Here is a 24,642-nt window from a genome sequence, read left to right on the forward strand (position 1 = left end):
CTTGATGGCAGTGACAACGGATGTCCATGATTTAGCAAAATTCTGGGCAGACAGTATTTTATATGTTTTGTCATTAAGTACCATTACATAATGCAATTTGTATTTTTATCATTGTTTGCTTCAGATGCAAATAAATATGTAAATAAACTAATAATAACTTCCAAAACATTTTACATCTGTTTTCTTGGATTTTTGTGTAAATTCAGGTAGGGAAAGTCATATCCAAATTTGGTTTGTATACCTCTGACTTGTAGTGTTCAACTTTTTCTTTACACGTGTGTCCACTACTCTACTTTCAACGTATAAATGGTTTGTACAGCTCACAAAGAAATTGCTGTAACAATACATGTTACAGATAGATGGCTTATGAAATAAAAACATATGTAAGTAATGTAGGAACGGAAAGAAGCAATGTCAAAGCAAAAATTCTATACGTATAAACTAAATAAACTAATAGCAATCTTAATAACACTATGTCAAAGGTTTATTTGTTCAGTTTTCCATGATTTTCGGCACGCTCATAGGACAAAATATTAGACACCTCCTCAGAAAAGCAAACTGGCCCACTTTGGACTGCTGTAGATGATGTAGAAGGGTTTGTAACAAGTGGTCATTTGACTCACCGTTGTTGACATAATTCATGGCAGTGGCGTGTATGTGTCAGTCAGTTGCACGGAATCAATGCAATAAAATGTGTCAACTTGGAGATGTGACGTAATGGTAGACGAGCTATCATGTTTGGACATGCCCATAACCCTATTGTGATTAAACATGCTTGATTTGTTGTTGTATCAACACAGACTACCAATCTGTCTATGAGATATGCTGTACCACTCACAGATATGTAACATGGCATAATAGCTGTGGTTGTAAACAGACAAAGATGAGTATCATGTCTTGTGAATGACAGTGGGTTTTAAATATGAGAGGGATTACTGCTGACAGTGATTGTAGGTCTGCCTCAACCAGTTTCTGAGTGAACATTGTGAAGAGAGCTGCATGCAATGAACATTTGAGGTGGGTGCCATTTTGCACAGTGTGACATACACTGAGGTGACAAAAGTCATGGGATAGCAATAGGCAAATATACAAATAGTGGTAGTATGGTATACACAAGGTATAAAGGGGCTGTCATTTGTACTAAGGTGATTCGTGTGGAAATGTGTCCAACGTGATTACAGCCACATAACTGGAATAATACAGAATAATAGCTGGAGCTAGGCACATGGGGCATTCCATTTTGGAAATCATTAAGGAATTCAATATTCTGAGCTCCACAATGTCAAGAGTGTGCTGAGAATACCAGACTTAAGGCATTACTTCTCACAATGGACAACACAGTGGCTCACAGCCTTCACTTAATGACGGAGAGCAGCAGCATTTGCATAGAGTTGGCAGTGCTCACACATAAACAACACTGCATGAAATAATTGCAGAAATCAATGTGGGACACATGATGAATGTAATTCGTAGGACTTTGTGGCGAAATTTGGTGTTAATGGGCTATGGCAGCAGACTATCAATGTGAGAGCCTTTGCTAACAGCACAACATTGCCTGCAGCACGTCTCCTGGGCTTGTGACCATATCGGATGGACCCTAGGTGACTGGAAAACTGTGGCCTGGTCGGATGAGTCCTGATCTTATTTGGTAGAAGCTGATGGTAAGGTTCGAGTGTGACATAGACCCCAGGAAGATGTGGACCCAAGTTGTCAGCAAGGCACTGTTCAAGCTGGTGGTGGCTTCACAATGGTGTGGGCTATGTTTAAATGGAATGGACTGGGTCCTCTGGTCCAACTGAACTGATCACTGACAAATGTTTATGTTCGGCTACTTGGAGGCAATTTGCAGCCATTCACGGACTTCATGTTCCCAAACAATGACAGAATTTTCACGGATGACAATGTGTCATGTCACCAGGCCACAATTACTCATGACTGGTCTGTAGTGAGCAGTCTGGACAATTTGTGTGAATGATTTGATGACTCAGATCTCCTGACAAGAATCCCATCAAATATAATCAAGAGGTCAGTTCATGCACAAAATCCTGAACTGGCACACTTTTTCAATTATGGCTGTAGAGGCAGCACACCTCAATATTTCTGCAGAGGACTTCCAATGACTTGTTGAGTCTATGCCATGTTGAGTTGATGCACTAAGTCAGGCAAAAGGAGGTCCACATGATATTAGGAACTATCCCATGACTTTCATCACAGCAGTGTAAAGCTATTTGTCTTCAATGGGTCTAAGAACACACAAACTAGACAGCAGCTGACTGGAGGCATGTAGCGTGGTCCCATGAGTCACAAAATTTCATTTAGGTTACGATTAATCTTTGCTACACTGTTTAAGTTGTTATAAATTGTAAGAGATTAGGAGCTGTCATCAGACAACCCCTTTTTTTGGAGGGGGGGGGGGGGCATGCTCAAGTGTAGGCTGACATTTGTGCTGCAGCATGCAAATTTATTAAATAAAGGAAAACTGATTAATATTGAAAGACACACCTGTCTTATGATAACATTTTGTCAGTATTTGTGGCGTTTAAGTCTTAAGTTAATATATGTGTGTTATTTGGATCATAGCTCTGTTTTTATGTTTTAATCTCCCACTACAGCTCAAGAACTAATATTCACAGCCAAATAAATTACATGAGGCAGTTACCACTGTAAGACAACGGTGTCTTACATACGAGGTGCATTCAAGTTCTAAGGCCTCCGATTTTTTTTCTCTGGACTGGAAAGAGATAGAAACATGCGCATTGTTTTAAAATCAGGCCGCGTTCATTGTCAATATGTCCCAGAGATGGCAGCACCGTACGGCAGATGGAATTTTACCGCCAGCGGCGAGAATGAGAACTGTTTTAAATACTTAAAATGGTGACGTTTTCCTTACTTGAACAGCTTGCAATCACTCGTTTTCTGAATTTGCGTGGTGTGAAACCAATTGAAATTCATCGACAGTTGAAGGAGACATGTGGTGATGGAGTTATGGATGTGTCGAAAGTGCGTTCATGGGTGCGACAGTTTAATGAAGGCAGAACATCGTGTGACAACAAACCGAAACAACCTCGGGCTCGCACAAGCCGGTCTGACGACATGATCGAGAAAGTGGAGATAACTGTTTTGGGGGATCGCCGAATGACTGTTGAACAGATCGCCTCCAGAGTGCATCCTACGAAAATAAGTGCATGTAGAGGATCAATGTGCATCAGGTCTGTTTCACAAGATGAAGTAGCTAAAGCAATAAAAGGACTAAAAAATTCCAAATCGGCAGGTATTGATGGTATACCTGCAACAATGTTAAAGAAGAGCACATCAAACCCAATTGAAGTACTCACACATTTATGCGACTGCTCACTTCAGGCAGGCACTTTTCCTGATGTGTTAAAAACATCAAAAGTTATTCCTGTATATAAAAAAGGGGATAATGACAATGTAAATAACTACAGACCCATCACAATTTCCTCCTGCATCTCTAAAGTACTGGAAAAAGTTATGTATGAGAAACTTATGAAATTTATAAATAAAAACAGCATCCTATGTAATGAACAACATGGATTCAGAAATAAGAGGTCAACGACAACTGCTGTCTATGAGTGCATCAATTCCATCCTAAACCTGATGGACAAAAAACAGGAAACAATAGGAGTCTTTATTGACTTGTCAAAAGCTTTTGACATGGTGGACCATAAAATTCTGCTATCAAAGCTAGAAAGATATGGTATTCGAGGTCTGTCCAACAAGTGGATCAGTTCCTTCCTGACAAATCGTATGCAGGCAGTGTGCGTCAAGCACACAAATATCGAACTAAAAACTGTATCTAATCACTTATCTGACTATAAACAAATAAAATGTGGTGTACCCCAAGGATCCGTATTGGGAGCCCTTCTGTTTCTTCTGTACATAAATGATCTAAGCTTAAATATTGATGCACACAAATCAATCATATTTGCAGATGACACCACGATTCTACTAAAAGGAGACTGCGATGAACAGTTACAGCAGACAGTAAACACGGTCACGAAACAACTTAGCAGCTGGGCACAGAGTAATCAGCTTGTAATAAACAGTAAGAAAACCGTTGCTCTAAAATTCCACAATGTTCCTAACAAGGACATGTTTATCCCATCAGTCTCTATCAATGACGAACCAGTTGGTAACAGTACTGAAACCGAAGTCTTAGGACTTTGGCTGCAGAGTAACATCAGATGGAATAAGCATATTGAATATCTCAATGCAGAACTGAGCAAAACATGTTATCTTCTTTGTTCATTAAAATCATGCTGTAGTGAGAAAACAGTATTGAATGCATATCATGCATACTTTCATTCTCGTCTTAGATATGGGGTCACCTTCTGGGGAAACTCTAAAATAGCTAATAGCACTTTTAAACTACAAAAAAGGGCCATTAGAATCTTGTCTGGGTGCAAGCCTAGAGACTCTTGTAAACCCCTGTTTAAGAAATCTGGTATTCCCCCATTACCGTGTGTATACATTATGGAAACCCTTTTGTTCTTTAAATTAAATGTAATAGGCAAGGACCAGAGACTACATAAAAACTGTGATATACATTAGCACTTTACCAGACAAAACAGAAACTTACATATGACTCAAATCAGCACAGCACTGTGCCAAAAAGGTACTTTTCACATGGGAGTTAAGCTTTATAACAAACTTCCTGAAAACATAAAAGCTATCACTGAGGTCAATACATTTGAAAAATCTCTAAAGTCATATTTACAGCATCACTGCTTTTACTCCATTGAAGAATATTTAAATTTATGAAATGTGATATATAAATACTTACGTGTAAAGTGTATTATTGTAAGCTTAAATATGTATGCCTGGAAATTACTTTCAGCCTGTATATTTATAACTTGACTTGTCCAATGTCTTACGCATAAGCTGCTATGTAGACAACAGGACCAATAAAATACAATCTACAAACAAAAACGTCCGGGAAGGGCTGCGCGTGTGCTGTTTCACCAAGACAACGCACCCGCACATCGAGCTAACGTTATGCAACAGTTTCTTCGTGATAACAACTTTGAAGTGATTCCTCATGCTCCCTACTCACCTGACCTGGCTCCTAGTGACTTTTGGCTTTTTCCAACAATAAAAGACACTCTCCGTGGCCGCACATTCACCAGCCGTGCTGCTATTGCCTCAGCGATTTTCCAGTGGTCAAAACAGACTCCTAAAGAAGCCTTCGCCGCTGCCATGTAATCATGGTGTCAGCGTTGTGAAAAATGTGTACGTCTGCAGGGCGATTACGCTGAGAAGTAACGCCAGTTTCATCGATTTCGGGTGAGTAGTTAATTAGAAAAAAAATCGGAGGCCTTAGAACTTGAATGCACCTCGTACTCTTATGGTTATTGTCCATGTCAATTTCTTAACTTTAAAACCTCTCCCCCCTGACTAATCAAATGCACTTTCTCTCTCAATGTTAATCAACCAAATCAGGATTTTGATTTTTTATCTACGGAATAAATCACCTTTAATTTAGGCCAAAAATGAGGAGAAAGTTCAGGGAAAGGGCAAGTATTCACAATTAATCCCATACAAAGAGGCTATTTCAGTTACAGGGGGGAGTTTACATTTGTTGGGAATTTATTAATTTTAATGCAACATTTCAATGTTGTAACTACTTTTAGTGCTAAATGGGTAACAGATATAAAAATGCGGGCGCACGCACACGCACACACAATTTGTATACAGTTATATAAAAAGATTTTAATTGCAAGAAATACAATTTTAGAGGTAGTCAGCTGCCACAAAATAGACACAGTACTTTTCTGAATTTATAGAACACTAGATCTGAATTGACTACAATGGAGAGTACTTAGTAGGAAAATAAATCATTTAATAATGGCAAGTCTCTAAGGAACTATGACTTACAAACTGTAATCTGGAAAAAAAGCATACCTATGCTTTATTACTGACTGTCATATGTATATATTATAATTCTTGTGTGACACTAATTATTAGAAGATGTATGTTGCTGGCTTTTAAAGAATAGCTGTTGACAGACAAGGTCATTTACTAAGAGGTGCAGTCTTGTCACACCTTTTAAGACTTCTGTATTGCCCTGGATGTGTGATGATCCTGCTTGTCTTTATTTCCACAAATTCTGTCTTCTGTAATTCTTTTAGGTCTTTTATCTCAGTATCTGTTTTCACACAGTCCATTTCTGCACAGTACAAAAGCCTATGATTTTTCAGTTTTGACTGGAAAGCCACACAAAACTCTGCTTTCTCATTAATGGGCTGCTCTATATCTGGGCAGCCTCCAGGACGTGCTGAAAAATATATCCACAATTTATGGAAAAATCTAAGTGACAGCTATCTTAAACAACTAACAGAAACTTATTACATAAGGGAACAGGACATTAAATAAAAGAGCTGCACTTTGTAGCTACAACTTATACAGATATCACCGTAATACTTAAGATCCTGGGATAATAAGGCTGTACTCTGACTCAATAATCTCAATAGAGGAGCAAAGAACAACATGTATGTATACAAAATAAATGAATGACAAGATTTGCATCTACAAGGGTGGTTTGATCAGTCTGGTAAAAAAAAAAACTTTGACATAGTGTCCTTTGAGGGGTAAACATTTGGTCCAGCAGTCCTCCAGCTTTTTTCATCCCACTTGAAAAATAGGTCGGGTCAAACTTTGCAAAATAAGTCGTTGACTGCAACTATCACTTCCTCATTTGATGAAAATTTCTCCCCAGCAAACCAAAGTTTCAAATCAGGAATTAGAAAGAAGTCACTTGGGGTTAAGTTTGATGAACAGGGCGGATAAGGAACCAATTCAAAGCCCAATTCATGCACTTTCACCATTGTTAGCACTGATGTGCGGGATGGTGCATTATCCTGGTGGAAGAGCACTTTTTTGCGCACCAGCTTTAGTCTTTTTTCTGCCAATGCAAGTTTCAAACAATGGAGCATAGTTGTGCCTTTTTCTAAGAAATCTTTATGAAAATTTCTCAGGAATCCCAAAAAAACAATGGCCATCACCCTACGAGCTCACAAAATGTTCTTTGCTTCTTAGAAGCACCTTCACCAGCCTTTGTGCATTGTTTTGATAGCCGTTTTGACTCAACATTCACAAATCAGCATAAAAACTCTTGCAGACTGTGATTAAACAGTGCCAGGCATTGTACTGAGAAGTTGTGCCAGGTGCTCTTTTGGCTGACTGTGAGCAATCGCAGTACCCACCTTGCACCCAGTTTCTTCATGCACGATATTCTTCCGTGCAGAATATTATGCTCATTTGAGATTCCTGCAGTCTTGGCAACCTCAAGAATTTTTATTTGACAGTCTTGCATTACCATATCATGGATTTCGTCAATGGTTTCCTGTGAGGCGACATCAACTGGTTGGCTGGAGCACACTGTGTCTTCAGTGCTTGACAGTGCAGAGTCCATGTGAATTTCATCCAATTCTGTTTTGATTTGTGCGGCAGTTAACCCTTCAAACGGAAATGTTTAATAATGGCATGAAACTCAGTTTTTCCATTTTAAATGGCAGCCTTCATACTGACCAATTCACACAGTTGTCAACAATGAACTGTATACTGTACATTGTAGAAATTCTTTATACAATCCTTGGAATAAACAAGATTACCAATCATGAAGGCAAAACAGAAATGTTCCATTCTTTCGTGGAAATTTGCCAGACTTATCAAACCACCCTCTTATAGCCAAGTTACATTCTGTTTGTCTTGTAATGTCTTTTTTTTCCCAGTCTTCATACTTTGCATCTTCTTTCCATTAGTTTTCCATTGGCTTCCTTTTGCCCTAAAACAGGTGAGTCAGTCTCACCCATTGTTCTGAGTAAACTGCCAAACCTATCCTTACTCTCTGCCTAAGGATGGAATTATTGTTGTTGTTGTTGTTGTTGTTGGCTTCAGTCCTGAGACTGGTTTGATGCAGCTCTCCAGGCTACTCTATCCTGTGCAAGCTTCTTCATCTCCCAGTACTTACTGCAACCTACATCCTTCTGAAGCTGCTTAGTGTACTCATCTCTTGGTCTCCCTCTACGATTTTTACCCTCCACACTGCCCTCTAATACTAAATTGGTGATCCCTTGATGCCTCAGAACATGTCCTACCAACCGATCCCTTCTTCTCGTCAAGTTGTGCCACAAACTCCTCTTCTCCCCAATCCTATTCAATACCTCCTCATTATTTATGTGACCTACCCATCTAATCTTCAGCATTCTTCTGTAGCACCACATTTCAAAAGCTTCTATTCTCTTCTTCTCCAAACTATTTATCGTCCATGTTTCACTTCCATACATGGCCACACTCCATACAAATACTTTCAGAAACGACTTCCTGACGCTAAAATCTATACTCGATGCTAACAAATTTCTCTTCTTCAGAAACGCTTTTCTTGCCATTGCCAGTCTACCTTTTATATCCTCTCTACTTTGACCATCATCAGTTATTTTGCTCCCCAAATAGCAAAACTCCTTTACTACTTTAAGTGTCTCATTTCCTAATCCAATTCCCTCAGCATCACCAGACTGAATTCGACTACATTCCATTATCCTCATTTTGCTTTTGTTGATGTTATTCGTATATCCTCCTTTCAAGAAACTGTCCATTCCATTCAACTGCTCTTCCAAGTCCTTTGCTGTCTCTGACAGAATTACAATGTCATCGGCGAACCTCAAAGTTTTTATTTCTTCTCCATGGATTTTAATTCCAACTCTGAATTTTTCTTTTGTTTCCTTTACTGCTTGCTCAATATACAGATTGAATAACATCGGGGAGAGGCTACAACCCTGTCTTACTCCCTTCCCAACCACTGCTTCACTTTCATGTACCTCGACTCTTATAACTGCCATATGGTTTCTGTAAAAATTGTAAATAGCCTTTTGCTCCCTGTATTTTACCCCTGCCACCTTCAGAATTTGAAAGAGAGTATTCCAGTCGACATTGTCAAAAGCTTTCTCTAAGTCTACAAATGCTAGAAATGTAGGTTTGCCTTTCCTTAATCCACCTTCTAATACAAGTCGTAGGGTCAGTATTGCCTCATGTGTTCCAATATTTCAACAGAATCCAAATTGATCTTCCCCGAGGTCAGCTTCTACCAGTTATTCCATTCGTCTGTAAAGAATTCACATAAGTATTTTGCAGTCGTGGCTTATTAAACTGGTAGTTCGGTAATTTTCACATCTGTCAACACCTGCTTTCTTTGGGATTGGAATTATTATGTTCTTCTTGAAGTCTGAGGGTATTTCGCCTGTCTCATACATCTTGCTCACCAGATGGTAGAGTTTTGTCAGGACTCGCTCCCCCAAGGCTGTCAGTAGTTCTAATGGAATGTTGTCTACTCCTGGGGCCTTGTTTCGACTTAGGTCTTTCAGTGCTTTGTCAAACTCTTCACGCAGTATCATATCTCCAATTTCATCTTCATCTGCATCCTCTTCCATTTCCATAATATTGTCCTCAAGTACACTGCCCTTGTATAGACCCTCTATATACTCCTTCCACCTTTCTGTTTTCCCTTCTTTGCTTAGAACTGGGTTTCCATTTGAGCTCTTGATATTCATTCAAGTGGTTCTCTTTTCTCCAAAGTTCTCTTTAATTTTCCTGTAGGCAGTATCTATCTTACCCCTAGTGAGATAAGCCTCTACATCCTTACATTGGTCCTCTAGCCATCCCCGCTTAGCCATTTTGCACTTCCAGTCGATCTCATTTTTTAGACGTTTGTATTCCTTTTTGCCTGCTTCATTTACTGCATTTTTATATTATCTCCTTTCATCAATTAAATTCAATATTTCTTCTGTTACCCAAGGATTTCTACTAGCTCTCGTCTTTTTACCTACTTGATCGTCTGCTGTTTTCACTACTTCATCCCTCAAAGCTACCCATTCTTCTTCGACTGTATTTCTTTCCCCCATTTCTGTCAATTTTTCCCTTATGCTCTCCCTGAAACTCTCTACAACCTCTGGTTCTGTCAGTTTATCCAGATCCCATCTCCTTAATTTCCCACCTTTTTGCAGTTTCTTCAGTTTTAATGTACAGTTCATCACCAATAGATTGTGGTCAGGGTCCACATCTGCCCCTGGAAATGCCTTACAATTTAAAACCTGGTTCCTAAATCTCAGTATTACCATTATATAATCTATCTGATACCTTCTAGTATCGCTAGGCTTCTTCCACGTATACAACCTTCTTTCATAATTCTTAAACCAAGTGTTAGCTATGATTAAGTTGTGCTCTGTGCAAAATTCTACCAGGCGGCTTCCTCTTTCATGTCTTACCCCCAATCCACATTCACCTGCTACGTTTCCTTTTCTTCCTTTTCCTACTATCGAATTCCAGTCACCCATGACTATTAAATTTTCGTCTCCCTTCACTACCCGAATAATTTCTTTTATCTCATCATACATTTCATCAATTTCTTCGTCATCTGCAGAGCTAGTTGGCATATAAACTTGTACTGCTGTAGTAGGTGTGGGCTTCGTGTCTATCTTGGCCACAATAATGCGTTCACTATGCTGTTTGTAGTAGCTTACCCGCACTCCTATTTTTTTATTCATTATTAAACCTACTCCTGCATTGCCCTTATTTGATTTGGTATTTATAACCCTGTATTCACCTGACCAGAAGTCCTGTTCCTCCCTCCACCGAACTTCACTAATTCCCACTATAATTAACTTTAACCTATCCATTTCCCTTTTTAAATTTTCTAACCTAGCTGCCCGATTAAGGGATCTGACATTCCACGCTCCGATCCATAGGACGCCAGTTTTCTTTCTCCTGTTAACGACATCCTCTTGAGTAGTCCCCGCCCGGAGACCCGAATTGAGGACTATTTTACCTCCGGAATATTCTACCCAAGAGGACGCCATCATCATTTAACCATACAGTAAAGCTGCATGCCCTCGGGAAAAATTACGGCTGTAGTTTCCCCTTGCTTTCAGTCGTTCGCAGTACCAGCACAGCAACGCCGTTTTGGTTAGTGTTACATGGCCAGATCAGTCAATCATCCAGACTGTTGCACCTGCAGCTACTGAAAAGGCTGCTGCCCCTCTTCAGGAACCACACGTTTGTCTGGCCTCTCAACAGATACCCCTCCATTGTGGTTGCATCTACGGTACAGCTATCTGTATCGCTGAGGCACGCAAGCCTCCCCACCAACGGCAAGGTCCATGGTTCTTGGGGAGGAGGATGGAACTAATAGTTCCAAAAGTAACAAATTGTTTTCCACTTTTATATGTGTCTTACTGGCAGTACTGGAATTTTACCTCCTAAACTTAAATGCATCATATGACTTTTTACAATTTTATAGCCTATCCATTAGACTCCATTCAGTCACAAGAGTCCTCTCTTGCCCTAACACTGGTTGTCTATCAAATATTCTGCATAAATCACTAATAAACTTTAGTTTCTGCTTAGTGGTAGTGTTTTACACGCAGAATGGCCACTAACAATGAATAATTATGAACTGGGGCAATTTGTCATAATGCAGAAACATTTAAAGTTAAACACGTATGCAATTATGTTTTGAATGTACTTTTAGTGTTATATAACAACAAAACAAGCAGCAGTAGTAGTAGTAGTAGTGGTGGTGGTGGTGGTGGTGGTGGTGGTGGTGTGAAACTTTGCAACAGATTGAAGTTGTATGCCAGACTGAAACAGAAACCGTTGGCTTTCGTGGTCAATGGTTCTTACCCACAGAGACACCTGGACACACTTCACAATCGGAATCACAATTGCAATCTCCACTTTGTCTCTTACATCTAAACTCTACAAAGGCTCCCTTTCATTTAGCAGACACACTACCACATAGTGAAAGATTCAAACTGTAACAAATGTTGGACTGTAGCTGAGCTATTCTAGGCTACTGAGTTTAAATGAGGAGAAAATTACACAGGAGAACTTCTATGCAGTCTGAAAAGTAGGAGAGTTTTAAATTTTGTATTTAAGAAATCGTTCATGCAGGCAAAACATGCAAACATACCATTGTTTGACCATCACAGAGACTCTTGCATGGAGAACATAGTAATAAGCATCACTGGGGTGGAGAAACAACTGAAAGAGTTGAAAACAATAAGTAGCCAGGTTCTGATGGAATCTCAATTCACTTTTACAAAGAGTACTCCACAACAATGGTCTCTTTCTTAGCTTGCATTTACCGCAAATTTCTCACCCAGTGCAAAGTCCCAAGTGGCCATAAAAGCACAGGTGACTCCTGTATAGAAGAAGGTTAAAAGAATGGACCCACAAAATTACAGATCAATATCGTTAACATCAGTATGCTGCAGAATCCTTGAACACATTCTAGTTTGAATGTAATAAATTTCCTTAAGAGGGAAAAGCTTCTGACCACATCCAGCATGGGTTTAGAAAGTGTCACTCATGCAAAACTCAGCTTGCTCTTTTCTCACATGAGATCGTGCAAACCATAGATGAAGGGCAACAGGCAGATCCCATATTTTTAGATTTCTGTAAAGGATTTGACATGATGGCACACTGCCAATTGTTAATCAAGGCAAAAACTTACAGAATAGGTTCCCAGGTATGTGGATGGCACAAAGACAGATCCCAGTATGTTTTTTTCGGAAAACAGTATGTTGTTCTCAGAGGAGTGTTCATCAGAGACAAGGATATTGTCTGCAGTGCCCCAGGGAAGTGTGACAGATCGCTGTTATTTTCTACGAACATAAACGATCTGGTGGACAGGGTAAGCAGCAGTCTGTGGTTGTTCGCCCACGATGCTATGGTGTATGCGAAGGTGTAGTCATTGAGTGACTGCAGGAGGATACAAAATGACTTAGATAAAGTTTTTAGTTGGTGTGATGAATGACAGCTAGCTCTACATGTAGAAAAATCTAAGTTAATGCGGATGAGTATAAGAAACAAACCGATAATATTCAAGTACAACATCAGCAGCATGCCTCCTGACACAGTCATGTTGATTAAATATCTAGGCATAACATCGGAAAGCAACATGACTTGGAATAAGTATGTAAGGATTGTAGTAGGGATGGAAAATGGTCAACTTTGATTTATTGGGAGAATTTTAGGAAAGTGTGGTTCTTCTGTAAAGGAAACAGGATACAGGACACTAGTGTGAACCATTGTTGAGTACTATTCAAGTGTTTAGGATCCACCCTAGGTCAGATTAAAGGAAGGCATCGAAGCAATTCAAAAGCGGGCTGCCTGATTTGTTACCGGTAGGTTCAAACAACATGCAGGTACTATGAAAATACTTCAGGAACTCAAGTGGAAATCAGTGGAGGGAAGGCAACATTCTTTTTGAGGAGCACTGTTGAGAAAATTTAGAGAACAGGCATTTGAGGCTGACAGCAGAGTGATTCTACTGCTGACAATGTACATATTGTGTAAGGATCATGAAGTTTATATATATATATATATATATATATATATATATATATATATATATATATATAACAGAGGGAAACATTCCACGTGGAAAAAATATATCTAAAAAGAAAGATGATGAGACTTACCAAACAAAAGTGCTGGCAGGTCGATAGACACACAAACAAACACAAATACACACAAAATTATATATATATATATATATCTTGGCACAGTGTTACACCGTCCGGTTTATCTGGATACTTCCCACCAACACCAACCTATCCGAACTCCGGAGATGGGAACTTGCTCTTCAATATATCCTCTCTTCCCGTTAGCCACCAGGCCTCAATCTCCGCTAATTTCAAGTTGCCGCCACTCATACCTCACCCGTCATTCAACATCATCTTTGCCTCTTCACTTCCGCCTCGACTGACATCTCTGCCTAAACTTTAAATATGTCTGCTTGTGTCTGTATATGTGTGGATGGATATGTGTGTGTGTGCGAGTGTATACCCGTCCTTTTTTCCCCCTAAGGTAAGTCTTTCCGCTCCCGGGATTGGAATGAATCCTTACCCTCTCCCTTAAAACCCACATCCTTTCGTCTTTCCCTCTCCTTCCCTCTTTCCTGATGAAGCAACCGTTGGTTGCGAAAGCTTGAATTTTGTGTGTATGTTTGTGTTTGTTTGTGTGTCTGTCGACCTGCCAGCACTTTCATTTGGTAAGTCACATTATCTTTGTTTTTAGATATATTTTTTCCTACGTGGAATGTTTCCCTCTATTATAACCATATATATATATATATATATATATATATATATATATATATATATATATATAATTTTTTTTTTTTTTTTTGCAAGTGGAACACTAAAGGAAATGACTAACAGTGGTAAAGGAGAACCTCCATCAAACACCATATGGTTGCTTGCAGAGTTACTGGCTGACAGAAAATATGGGGATGGCTGTTGTTAATGCCTGGGCAGCTCAAGCCAGTAACCACATGATCCATGAAAGGCACTGATCAGGATCTGAATCCCAGTGTAGCTTACAGTTTCAACCTCTCCGTGTGTTTAATTACAGTGTGCAGTCAACTGCAGGGTAACATCAGTCACTGTTCTCACCTTATCATGAGAGCTAATAGTCTCTAAAAATAAGTTATTTGTTATGAACCAGGTATGTCAGGCAGCAATAACCTATTTGAGGTCTAACTGCAGCTAGTAATTAAAGTGCTATAACACATTAAAACAGCAAATATTGCTTGCTTTGAGAACAAAATAACAAAAGCTACTGCATTCTACAGTCTATGCTGTCTTTCCATAAGTAAATAAGATGGTAAGTGCAAGATTAAAGCACATTTAATGGTACAATGTTTCATCATGATTTGGAACACACTAAGGCACATGAACTCTCTTTTACACAGCACAATAAAATGTAGAAGTCATAAGAATATTCATAAACTCATGGTAGTCGATGAATTTTCACCTGTTGCCATATATTGCTCAAATTTCCTGCCCCAAGCCATACATTTCTTCTGATGTTCAGAGGCCTGCAAACGCTGTCTTTTTGCATCTTCAGTTTCAAAAGCACACAGATAAATTGTACCTTTCCACTTTGTTGCACATATTATCCAGTCATCTCTTGTCTCATAAGGTGTACAAATAAGCATAGTAAGAAGGCCACGGAAGCATACAAAATCTGTGCGTAACCTGTATAGAGGTAAAGAAAAGTCACCACAGTTATCTAGGATTTCCATGCAAGCAAAATTCCTTTACTCTGACACATATTATAAATAATAAAACATCAAACAATTGTTATTAAAACCTTCTGATACCCATTGAGTTGTTCCTAGGATTTTTTTGTGTTTAAACACCTATAGCAACTACAAATTTCTTACGTTTTCTCCCAATAGTAGCTTTGAAATGCTTTCACTCATTTCTATATTTACAAGAAATCTTCCTGCCCTGGTACACAAAATTCTGCAAGAATCACAAGTGACATTTTCACAAACAATCAAGGCAGTGGTGGTACTGAAGGCTTGGCACTAGGGGTATTTAACACTTAGGCTATTTGCACCTTACGGTAATAATTCAAAGAGAAATATAGTTTAAAGATACAATACATTCACTTGAAATTTATGAGATAAAAGTACTGATAATCTCATTTTGTTTCTCCTTCTCCCTGTACTCACTACTGCATTCAGACACAGGAAGATAATTTTTTATTACAAGTCTTTGTTTAAAATCTATCACAAAATACATTAATGGTAATATATCCTGATTCAAATAGTATCACTGCAGCTGACATCTGTCAGAATATAAGATGCAGACTGTTGAACAGGGGGTTACTGATATTTGTGTGCAGTGGCTACTCCATATTGGTGATCCTCCAGCCAGAGAAGGAATCTATGCGTCATTGGGTAATGTCTTATTGTAATTAGGTTTGGGTTGCTTAATCCAAGTGGAATTGCTGAAAGATGGATTTCATGACCACATCTCATTGTAATACACTCCTAATCATCCTTCCTCCCATTGGTGTAGTGCACACTATCTTAATGGCAAGGTCACTGACTACAGTGAATAAGATCTCATCACAATATCCTCACTATAGCCACATTAGCTGCACTATCTGTTTGATCAGCTTTCCAAGTTTACATGTGCCCTTGTTTTTTGAGAGTGAGAAAAGATTCTTAAATATATTTCTAGCTAGGGAAAAACAACCTGACTATAGCAGCCCTGTGTAGGTCATCTCGAAGCAGAACTGAAATTTTTTTTACTTATCTAGAGGACTTACTGGAGAATACATCAGCATAGAAAAAAGATGTGTTGTCTATTGGACACATGGACTCATTAAATAATAGCATTAATTAGTTACATAATGGTGACTTTTTATAGTGTTCTAACTACAACCACATAAAGACAGACACAGGGGATAAGCACTGGTCATGTTCTTACAAACATAACAGAGGAAAACGTATAAATAACAACTTTAGAAAACTATGTATTTAACTACAGAGTACCTACTACAGAAACCAATGCAGGGACTATACAAAGAAAATTAATCACACCCATAGCCTTGCTAGCTACCTTTCCCAGTGTCCTCCTGATACCAGACCCACCACCTCTTTGCTAATCCTCCTGGCCTAGCACATACTAATCCACAATTATTTCAATTTTTGGTACTGCCAGGGGTTACTGCATGGCACCATCCTATGCTAACTTATTTACTGCCCACATGGAAAAATCCGTCCTATCCAATCAACATCTAAAATGCCTTGTCTGGTACAGACTCACTGATGATATTTTAATGATCTAGACTCATGATGAAGAGAGCCTTTGCCCTTCCCTCCATAAATCCACTTTATTTGGTGCTTCTCAACTCAATGAGCTATCTTCTTAGCAGTCAATCTCCACCTCTGAGATGGCTACATAAATACAACTGTTCATATGAAGTACACCAACCGTCAAAATTACAGCTGTTAAAGTTGTCACCCATTCATGTCAAAAAGTCTCTTTCTTACAGGCTAGTCATCCACGGACCCTGCACCTGCAGTGCAAGCCTAGAGTTATTGAAATATGCCAATAAACTCACCAGAGCATTTACTGATAGATGATCTCCTAACCAGCTCATGCATAAACAGATCTCCCACACCATCTCCTCTTCTGGTACCATTAAAACTATTAATCAGCTGCTGAACAGTACTACTCTGATCATCCACTATCACCCTGGCCTGGAATATCTCAACCACATCCACCACTGCTTCAACTACCTCTCACCGTACCATGAGGTGAGGGATCCTATCCACATCACCCAAAATAGTGTTCTACCTACAGAATATCCTTGTCAATCCCTATTCCAATTCTGCTCCCACTCTTGCACCCCATGGGTCATTTCCTTGTGGACGACCCAGGTGCAAGATCTGTCACACACACACACACACACCAACCTCCTACAGCAGCCCAGTCACAGTCATTTCCTACCCTATAAAAGGCACGGCCATGAATGAAAGTGTAACCATTTTATATATCAGCTGTACTGCAGTCACAGTGCAGCATTCTGTGTGGGCATGACAGGTAACCAACTATCTACTTACACAAATGACTACCGCCAAACTGTCGCAAACTGGAAACTTGATCATCCAGTTGCCAAAAATGCTGTGCACCAGAGCAAAAATGCCTTCAACAGCTGCTTCACTGAGTGGGTTATTTGGATGCTGTCTTCCAGTGCAAGTTTCTCTGAACTATACGAATGGGAATTGTCTCTTCAGCGTATTCTGCAATCAGGCAATCCCCCTAGCCTACACTTCCGCTAACCTGTTTCCCACTGCCTCAACCTTTTTTTTCCCTCCCCCCCCCCCTCCTCAAGCAGCCATTCTCTCTCTCTCTCTCTCTCTCTCTCTCTCTCTCTCTATTCCCCTTTCCACCCCTCTCCCTTTCTCTCCCCCCTCCATGTCTCCCTTCCATCTCCACCTTATTCTCTTCCCTTCTCTCTATAGCTCTTATATGCTCCACCCCATGAGAATTACTCTTGTTCTTTTGTGCAGCTGCCGAGTTATCTGCTTTTCCACTCCAGGCTTGCACCATCCCAGTACCCCTTCCTTGCCACATGCCTCCTTCCCTACCCCTTCCATCAGCCCAGGCAACTGCTCTCTAATATAATCAGAGTCACCATGTCCATAATAGTGTGCATTTGGTGGGTGTCTGTGTGGTTCTATGTGTGACTGTGTGTACTTTCTGCCACAAGAAGAGCCAGGGATTGAAAACTACTTAATACAGTGTTCTGTTATCTGTGTATGTACCATAAATCAGTCCATTTTATTTTGCATAGCTATAAGTATGATTGAATTAAGATGGTTAGAGAATGTAAAATGGGAACCAATATTAAGTGGAACTGATGTGAATGATAAATGGGAGAAGTTTTTGAAATGTCCTCACACTGAAGAGTGATGAAACATACATTGTATCAACAACTGTTTATTAGTGATATAGAGAACAGAACTCAAATACAATGACCACACAACTGAAGTACAAACTGAACTGTCTCTCCTAAATGTTGCCTGAAATGTGCCTTCATGATGAAGCCCAACAGTCACGATAAGTGTTGTATAGCACGAAGAGCCAAGGACGATCATTGTTAGGATCCGACCTGGTACTCAGAGTATGTCCCTGAGATGATGATAGGTTCCGAGATGTCAGGCATCGACAGTTATTGGAGATGATGGCTCATATGACAATAGATGCCAAGGAATGACAGTGCTTCTGGGATGTTGGACACAGTCCCTCAGATGATAACAACTCCCGCTGGGATGCGTGCAGTGAGGCATGATACCTGGAAGCAGTAGATGGTGGTCCTGCATAGTATCAATGACAGATACTCATCGTGAGGGCTTAAGGGGAGCAGCTGATATGGCCAGCATGAAGCCCTGGGACATAACTGTCCCACATAGTCTGACACTGGCAAAAATAATCTCTTGAAGGATACCCACATAGCACTGAGAACACATGTGACGTAGCATAGGAAAGCACTGCCCTGCTTACAGCACTTTTTGTCGCAATAGGCACGCTGCCTATCGGTGAGGTTTGTATTCCCAAATGCTGTGCTGGCTGCTGGTGATTTGACTGTACACAGCACCATGGCTCTACATACAAACAGCCTCTGTGGTTAGGCAGGGACCATATGTAGCCCGTGAAGCACACACGCTGGTGCGGTGGCCAAAATGTGCAGGGGCAGCCCTGCATACATCACATCCCTCCTCCCTTAAAAAGAGATGGTGCAACCATCTCAAAGAAGCATTGCACCCAAGAAGGAGACACAACACAGCTGCTAATGCTGACTGCTCAAACAACTGGAATGAAATAATTGCACAGTCAGCCAATATGTAAACAAGTGCCTCAGCATGTAACTAATTCCAGTAACACAATCTTGCATTCCATAAGTGCTGGACACAAAGAAAACCTTACGTATAAAATGAAATTGTGTGAACAGGTGAAAAAGAATGCAACATACAATGAAGAAGAGTGCTGAGCAAGTGGTGTAGGACCCGCAACCTCTGATAAACAAGAATAGAAAAATGACACACTGCATAATAACTTCCAAAAACTGAACACAAGATATATGAATATACTGAATCAAGCTACTAAAGAACACAAGAAATTGTCCCCAATACAGCAACCACATCGTGTCCTCATAGGGGAATGGTAACTGGCTTCTGTATGTGACAGCTTGGCTGACCAGGCCTAGGTGGAGCTTGCAGCAAAATTTCCAGGAAGGCACAACTCAAGACCCAAAAGAACATGACAGGATCGGCAATGTCAGTAGGAATGATGAGACGGGCAGTTGAGCTGGCAGCAACAACAGGAGCAGTCACTGGGATGGCCACAGTGCCACAAAAGGGGATGATGGGGCCAGATGCAGAGATGCCTGCAACGGCGAGAGGGTCAGATGTGGCAGTTCTGGTCACAATAACACTGACAAGACAGCTAGTGACGGCAAGAGGAGTGGTGATACCAGGGTCAGTGACGACAAGACTGGCAGTTGGGTCGACACTGTTGATGATGACATAAGAACTGACCACAAAAGGGCCACTGGCAACAGGACTGACTAAAATGGTCACCGTATTATCAACAGGATGGGTGACGACAAGAGGACCAGCAATGCACTGATAAGATGACAGGACTGATGCAGTGGCTGACAGGTTTGACACGACAGAAGGGCCGACCGTGACAGGGCCAGAGCCTGGCAGTTGCAGGACTGACAGTGGCGGCATCAACAGGATGGGCAGCAACAACAGGAATAATGAACGAATGTATGCAGTCACTGACAAGTTGGGCGAAGACAGGAGGCTGACAGACAAGGCTGGTGACACGTGTACTGATGACTGGAACTGATGTTGCTTACAGGCTAGCTGATGACTGGAGAGCAAGCCGTGACAGGGCAGGTGTCAACAGGAGTGACACTAAAAGGAGGGCAGCCAAAACAGGGCCGGTGCTGATGGGAAGGCCAGTCGTGGCCCAGTCAGCACTGACAGCAACAATGATGAGATAGTAGACGTCTGATGGCATCATCAGCAAAAAATCTCTGTGAGCAAAAACTGAGGACCACACCAGATAGCAATACTGCAAATGACCTGACTTAAGGTGGCCCAGCTTGCCACACACAAAGTTTTAGGTCACCAGTCCAGACACCGCTCAAGATCGAGCTCATTGAACACTATGGGGAAGACTGTCCTGCATTACCAAAAACATGGCACATGCACTGCTTGGCTGGAGGCAGCTGTCACAACAAAAATGCAAATCTAACTGTCCCACTAAGAAGTTACCTCCTCTGTGTGAGTGCCTGAGAAAAACTGAGAACACAAACAAGAAATTTTTGCACATGCGCTGGCAATAAAGTGAACACTTCATTGTGTACCTTGAATGCGAAAGGCAAATCCTCTTTCTGACCATCAAACACCCAAAAAGTTGGCACAGGTACAGAAATGGTGCGCCAAGATGTGGCTGTAGTAGACAAAACCACAGTGAGCTGAATTACACCCTGCAGTAGTTTCTGAATTTACTGCTCCTGTAACTGCACAGTTGAGACAAAGGCAGCTCCGATGATGGGGCAGATACGATAAGACAAAATGACACTCAAACCTTATATGAAATATGCCACTAGTGAACTGAAACCTGAACCTGGAATTACTGAAAACAACTCAGACCAACAGAATCAAATGAGAAAATTCGCACTTGTACAACACATGAACAGACTGGCTGAACTACACTACACAAGAAGACAACGACCAACAAAGCATGTTGTGCATGATCCATCTGTGATAATTCAGTGTTTTGAATATTCACATTTATAAATACTTATTCTGCTTTGAAAAATATTAATAAATTATAGTACGGAGACTTTTAGCACAATGTAAATAATTTAGGAGTAAAGGAAATGACTCACTAGTTGGAAGCATTGAGATGTAAATAATTTAGGAGTAAAGGAAATGACTCACTAGCTGGAAGCATTGAGATGTCGACAGGCGCACAAAACAAAATAAAACTTTGCTATCTTATGCATGATTGGATGAATCATTATGCATTCATAAAACCATACAGATAATTCTAAATGAAAAACTCATTACACAGAGAAAAAATCTGTATCAATTAACAATTTTATGGAATTGTAATTTTAAAGGATTGACTCAATGTGATTATTAAATGCAACAAATTAATTTTTTTACGTGCCTGTCTATGATTCAATATCTCCACTATTTGGTGAGTTTCTAGATTTACTTTAATTATTTGCAACTAATTTACGTGCTTTACAAGACCAGGAAGATGCTTATTTCTATGCCATCAATTTGAAAGTGAGATTTAACTTTTTGAGGTTCCTTTTGTTGTCTTTTCTGCATCAGATCTGTCTGTGAGTAACTGAATACATTAGAAGCTGTAGATCTGCTTGGTGATTTTACATAGGACCTAACCCAGACAAACCATGGTGAAGTATGATAAACAAGTATATTCTGCATTTAAAGTGACATATATATGTCAAATACAAATATAAAAAATATCTTTTGTGATGGTGTGAGAAACAAATAGCATGAAAATATCAAAACCAGAAAGAATCTACATGTAGCACAATCCTAACAGTGGAATTATCAAATATTACTACGGGAAACCAAAAGTTTCTGTTCAAAGACCATACAGTCCAGAATTGGTATGCCACTTAGGCAAAATCACTATGAGCACTGAGAGAGTCATCCCACTGCTGCACCAAGCTGCAGATAGCTATTTGGTAAAACATAATGTCCTGCTGCATGAAGAAGCCTGTAACTGCCAGCTGCACATCCTCATCTGGCAGGAAACACTGATTCTTCAAGGCCTCTTTTAAGGGACGAAGAGCATGATAATCACATAGGGAGAGATCAGGACTATAGGATGGATGCTTGAGTGTCTCCCACTTGAACTATGCATAATAGATGAGGCTGGCCTCCCACATTGTCTAGCATCTTATGTCAAATCATGACCAGCACAGAACTTGGCACACCATTCCACAATGGAAGTTTTCGACAGACATGCTGCCCCATACACTTTCATTATCCAATGAATGTCTACCAGTGTTTGTCCTTTAGCAGCCATGAAAAGAACAACAGCATGTTGGCCCTGTTTGGACGCATCTGGTAATAATGTCACCACACTTCACATTTCCATATTTGCTGCAGGCACCTCAGAAAGAAACAAATGCCTCACTAATCCTTTGCTACATGTCAAAGTTTATACACCAGCATCAGAGTCATGCCACATTGCATATACTCTGCAGCAAGACCCTCACATGGAAGCCTTTTGATCACCCCTTACTTATGTGGGCAAGAATCATGTATCTTCCAACTCAAGAATTAAGTCCACTGAGCTACAATGCTGAATACCTGTCACTAATAACGAACCATAAATTTTAATTGTTCACAACCAATATAGTGATGTAAAGTACCACATTTCCCAGAATAAATTATGGAGGAACTATGGGACTTTACACTCAATGATCACAAAAAATTTAAGACTTCACTGTTAAACACATTCAACAGAGACCACCAAAGCTCTTAATGTGGCTATTATAGGCTCCAGGAATTAATAACAGGATTATGATTTAGATAAAGGCATGCCTACAGTGCAGAACTCAGAATATAAGGATAGAGAAAGCTGTATCAGAGAAAGCCGAATTATTTTCAGCTGTGCTTTAGGGAAGACTGCTGGAGCTATTACTGTTTATACCATGTATAAAAGACACTGGAACTGATATCAACTCTAACATTTGCCAGTTTGCAGATGATCTGATGGTGTATCACAAAACAAGGTAATTAAGAGATTGTGAAACTCTCCAGGAAGATCTTGCTACAGCAGGGGAAAGCACTGACAATTCTGTTCCAGCAGGTCCGGGGCAACACCTGAGTATAATGTAGTGGTGAAGATGTTTAATGAGTCAACTAACCTTAAGTATCTAGAGTAACATTTAATAGTAAACTAAATTAGAATTTTCACTTAAAAGATGTATTCCATAGTGCGGAAATACGGAAGCGTCCGATCCCGCCCGTCTGCTTTGACCCATGACGTCACAAATATGGCGGAAACAAAAACAAACACACACACTTTCCACAAGAAGCCTAATGAAACTAACGGGACAAGCGCAGGAAATGGGGTGTTTTGGGTGGGGGGGCAAACTAAATATAAACAAATTTAGACGCCTTGCGTAGCTACAACGTGTAAGTGAAGACAGCCATGCATGAATACCCACCCACCTCCCCAGGGGTCGTAACCCCTGCAACCCATAGAAGATAAAGATGCTTCAGTAGCTGATTAGTGTTTTTTGTCTTTTTTAAAAAAAAATCTCACGGGATAGAACTAACAGATCAGAAAGATAAATATAATAAACTAAAACAGAAATTGGAGGAAACAGATAATTAAAATAAGTAATAAGTGTTTTTAAATTAAAAAAAAAGAAAATTTTTCATGAGATAGAACGAACAGATCAGAAAAGTAAATAAAATAAGATAAAACAGAACTGGAGACAGCCACACTCAAACCAAACTCCGCGCCGTCATGACGTCACACACGACAACACCCTTACGTCACGGGTCAAAGCCGACGCGTGGGATCGGACGCTTCTGTCGACCCCATAGTGCACACACAACCCTTTATTAAGAAGTGATGCTTTTAAACCATTAATAAAAAAAGAAGGCATAGTGCTCCTTGATTAGGCCTTATTTGCAGCCTTTGTCATTCTGTGTGGGACACACATTGACAACACCCAGTTTCAGATTGTGAGTCAGTATAAGCAAGAACGGCGAGATTTTTTCACAGAAATGTTGAGTGCTTTGGTGGTATCACTGACATGATAAATAACATGAAATGTGATTAGAATGACAGAGGAAACTGACAGATTCAGAGCATGCATACAACCCTTACATGCTGCAGTGCATATGTGACTACTAACAGTATGATGAGTGAGGAAGAATGGAGAAGCTATGGATTAGACCAATCTCATAAAATAAATGAGCTACAATGAAAAATGTCAGTGACTAGATTCTCCTTCACACACAAATGGGGAACAGAGTGGTGCACATTACCAAACAAGGTCCTACACACATTCTCTGAAAGAGAGTATATATTTTCCTATTGTCACAGTTTCAGCCTAACATATTTGTAGTGTCTAAACAATATATCATTTGTGAAAGAAGGGTGGCAGTTTTAGTTCAGCCCAGGGCTGATTTAGGCAGTATTAAATGAAGATACACCTTTAACTACTGCTTAAACCACCTTTAAG

General features: G+C 40.1%; 1 protein-coding gene across 2 annotated transcripts in view; it reads right to left on the reverse strand.

The window, feature by feature from the left end:
* Positions 1-24,642, reverse strand: part of LOC126260075 (decapping and exoribonuclease protein-like) — a 46,867-nt gene that overhangs the window by 20,470 nt on the left and 1,755 nt on the right. For both annotated transcript variants that reach the window (XM_049957278.1, XM_049957279.1), the window contains 2 exons: positions 14,833-15,056; positions 6,064-6,295 (listed from right to left, as the gene is read on the reverse strand). In XM_049957278.1, coding sequence (XP_049813235.1) covers positions 6,064-6,295; positions 14,833-15,056 — 456 coding nt within the window. The remainder of the gene's footprint in view (positions 1-6,063; positions 6,296-14,832; positions 15,057-24,642) is intronic.

Source organism: Schistocerca nitens, chromosome 5, assembly GCF_023898315.1.
Source record: "Schistocerca nitens isolate TAMUIC-IGC-003100 chromosome 5, iqSchNite1.1, whole genome shotgun sequence".
Taxonomy (NCBI): Eukaryota; Metazoa; Arthropoda; class Insecta; order Orthoptera; family Acrididae; genus Schistocerca; species Schistocerca nitens.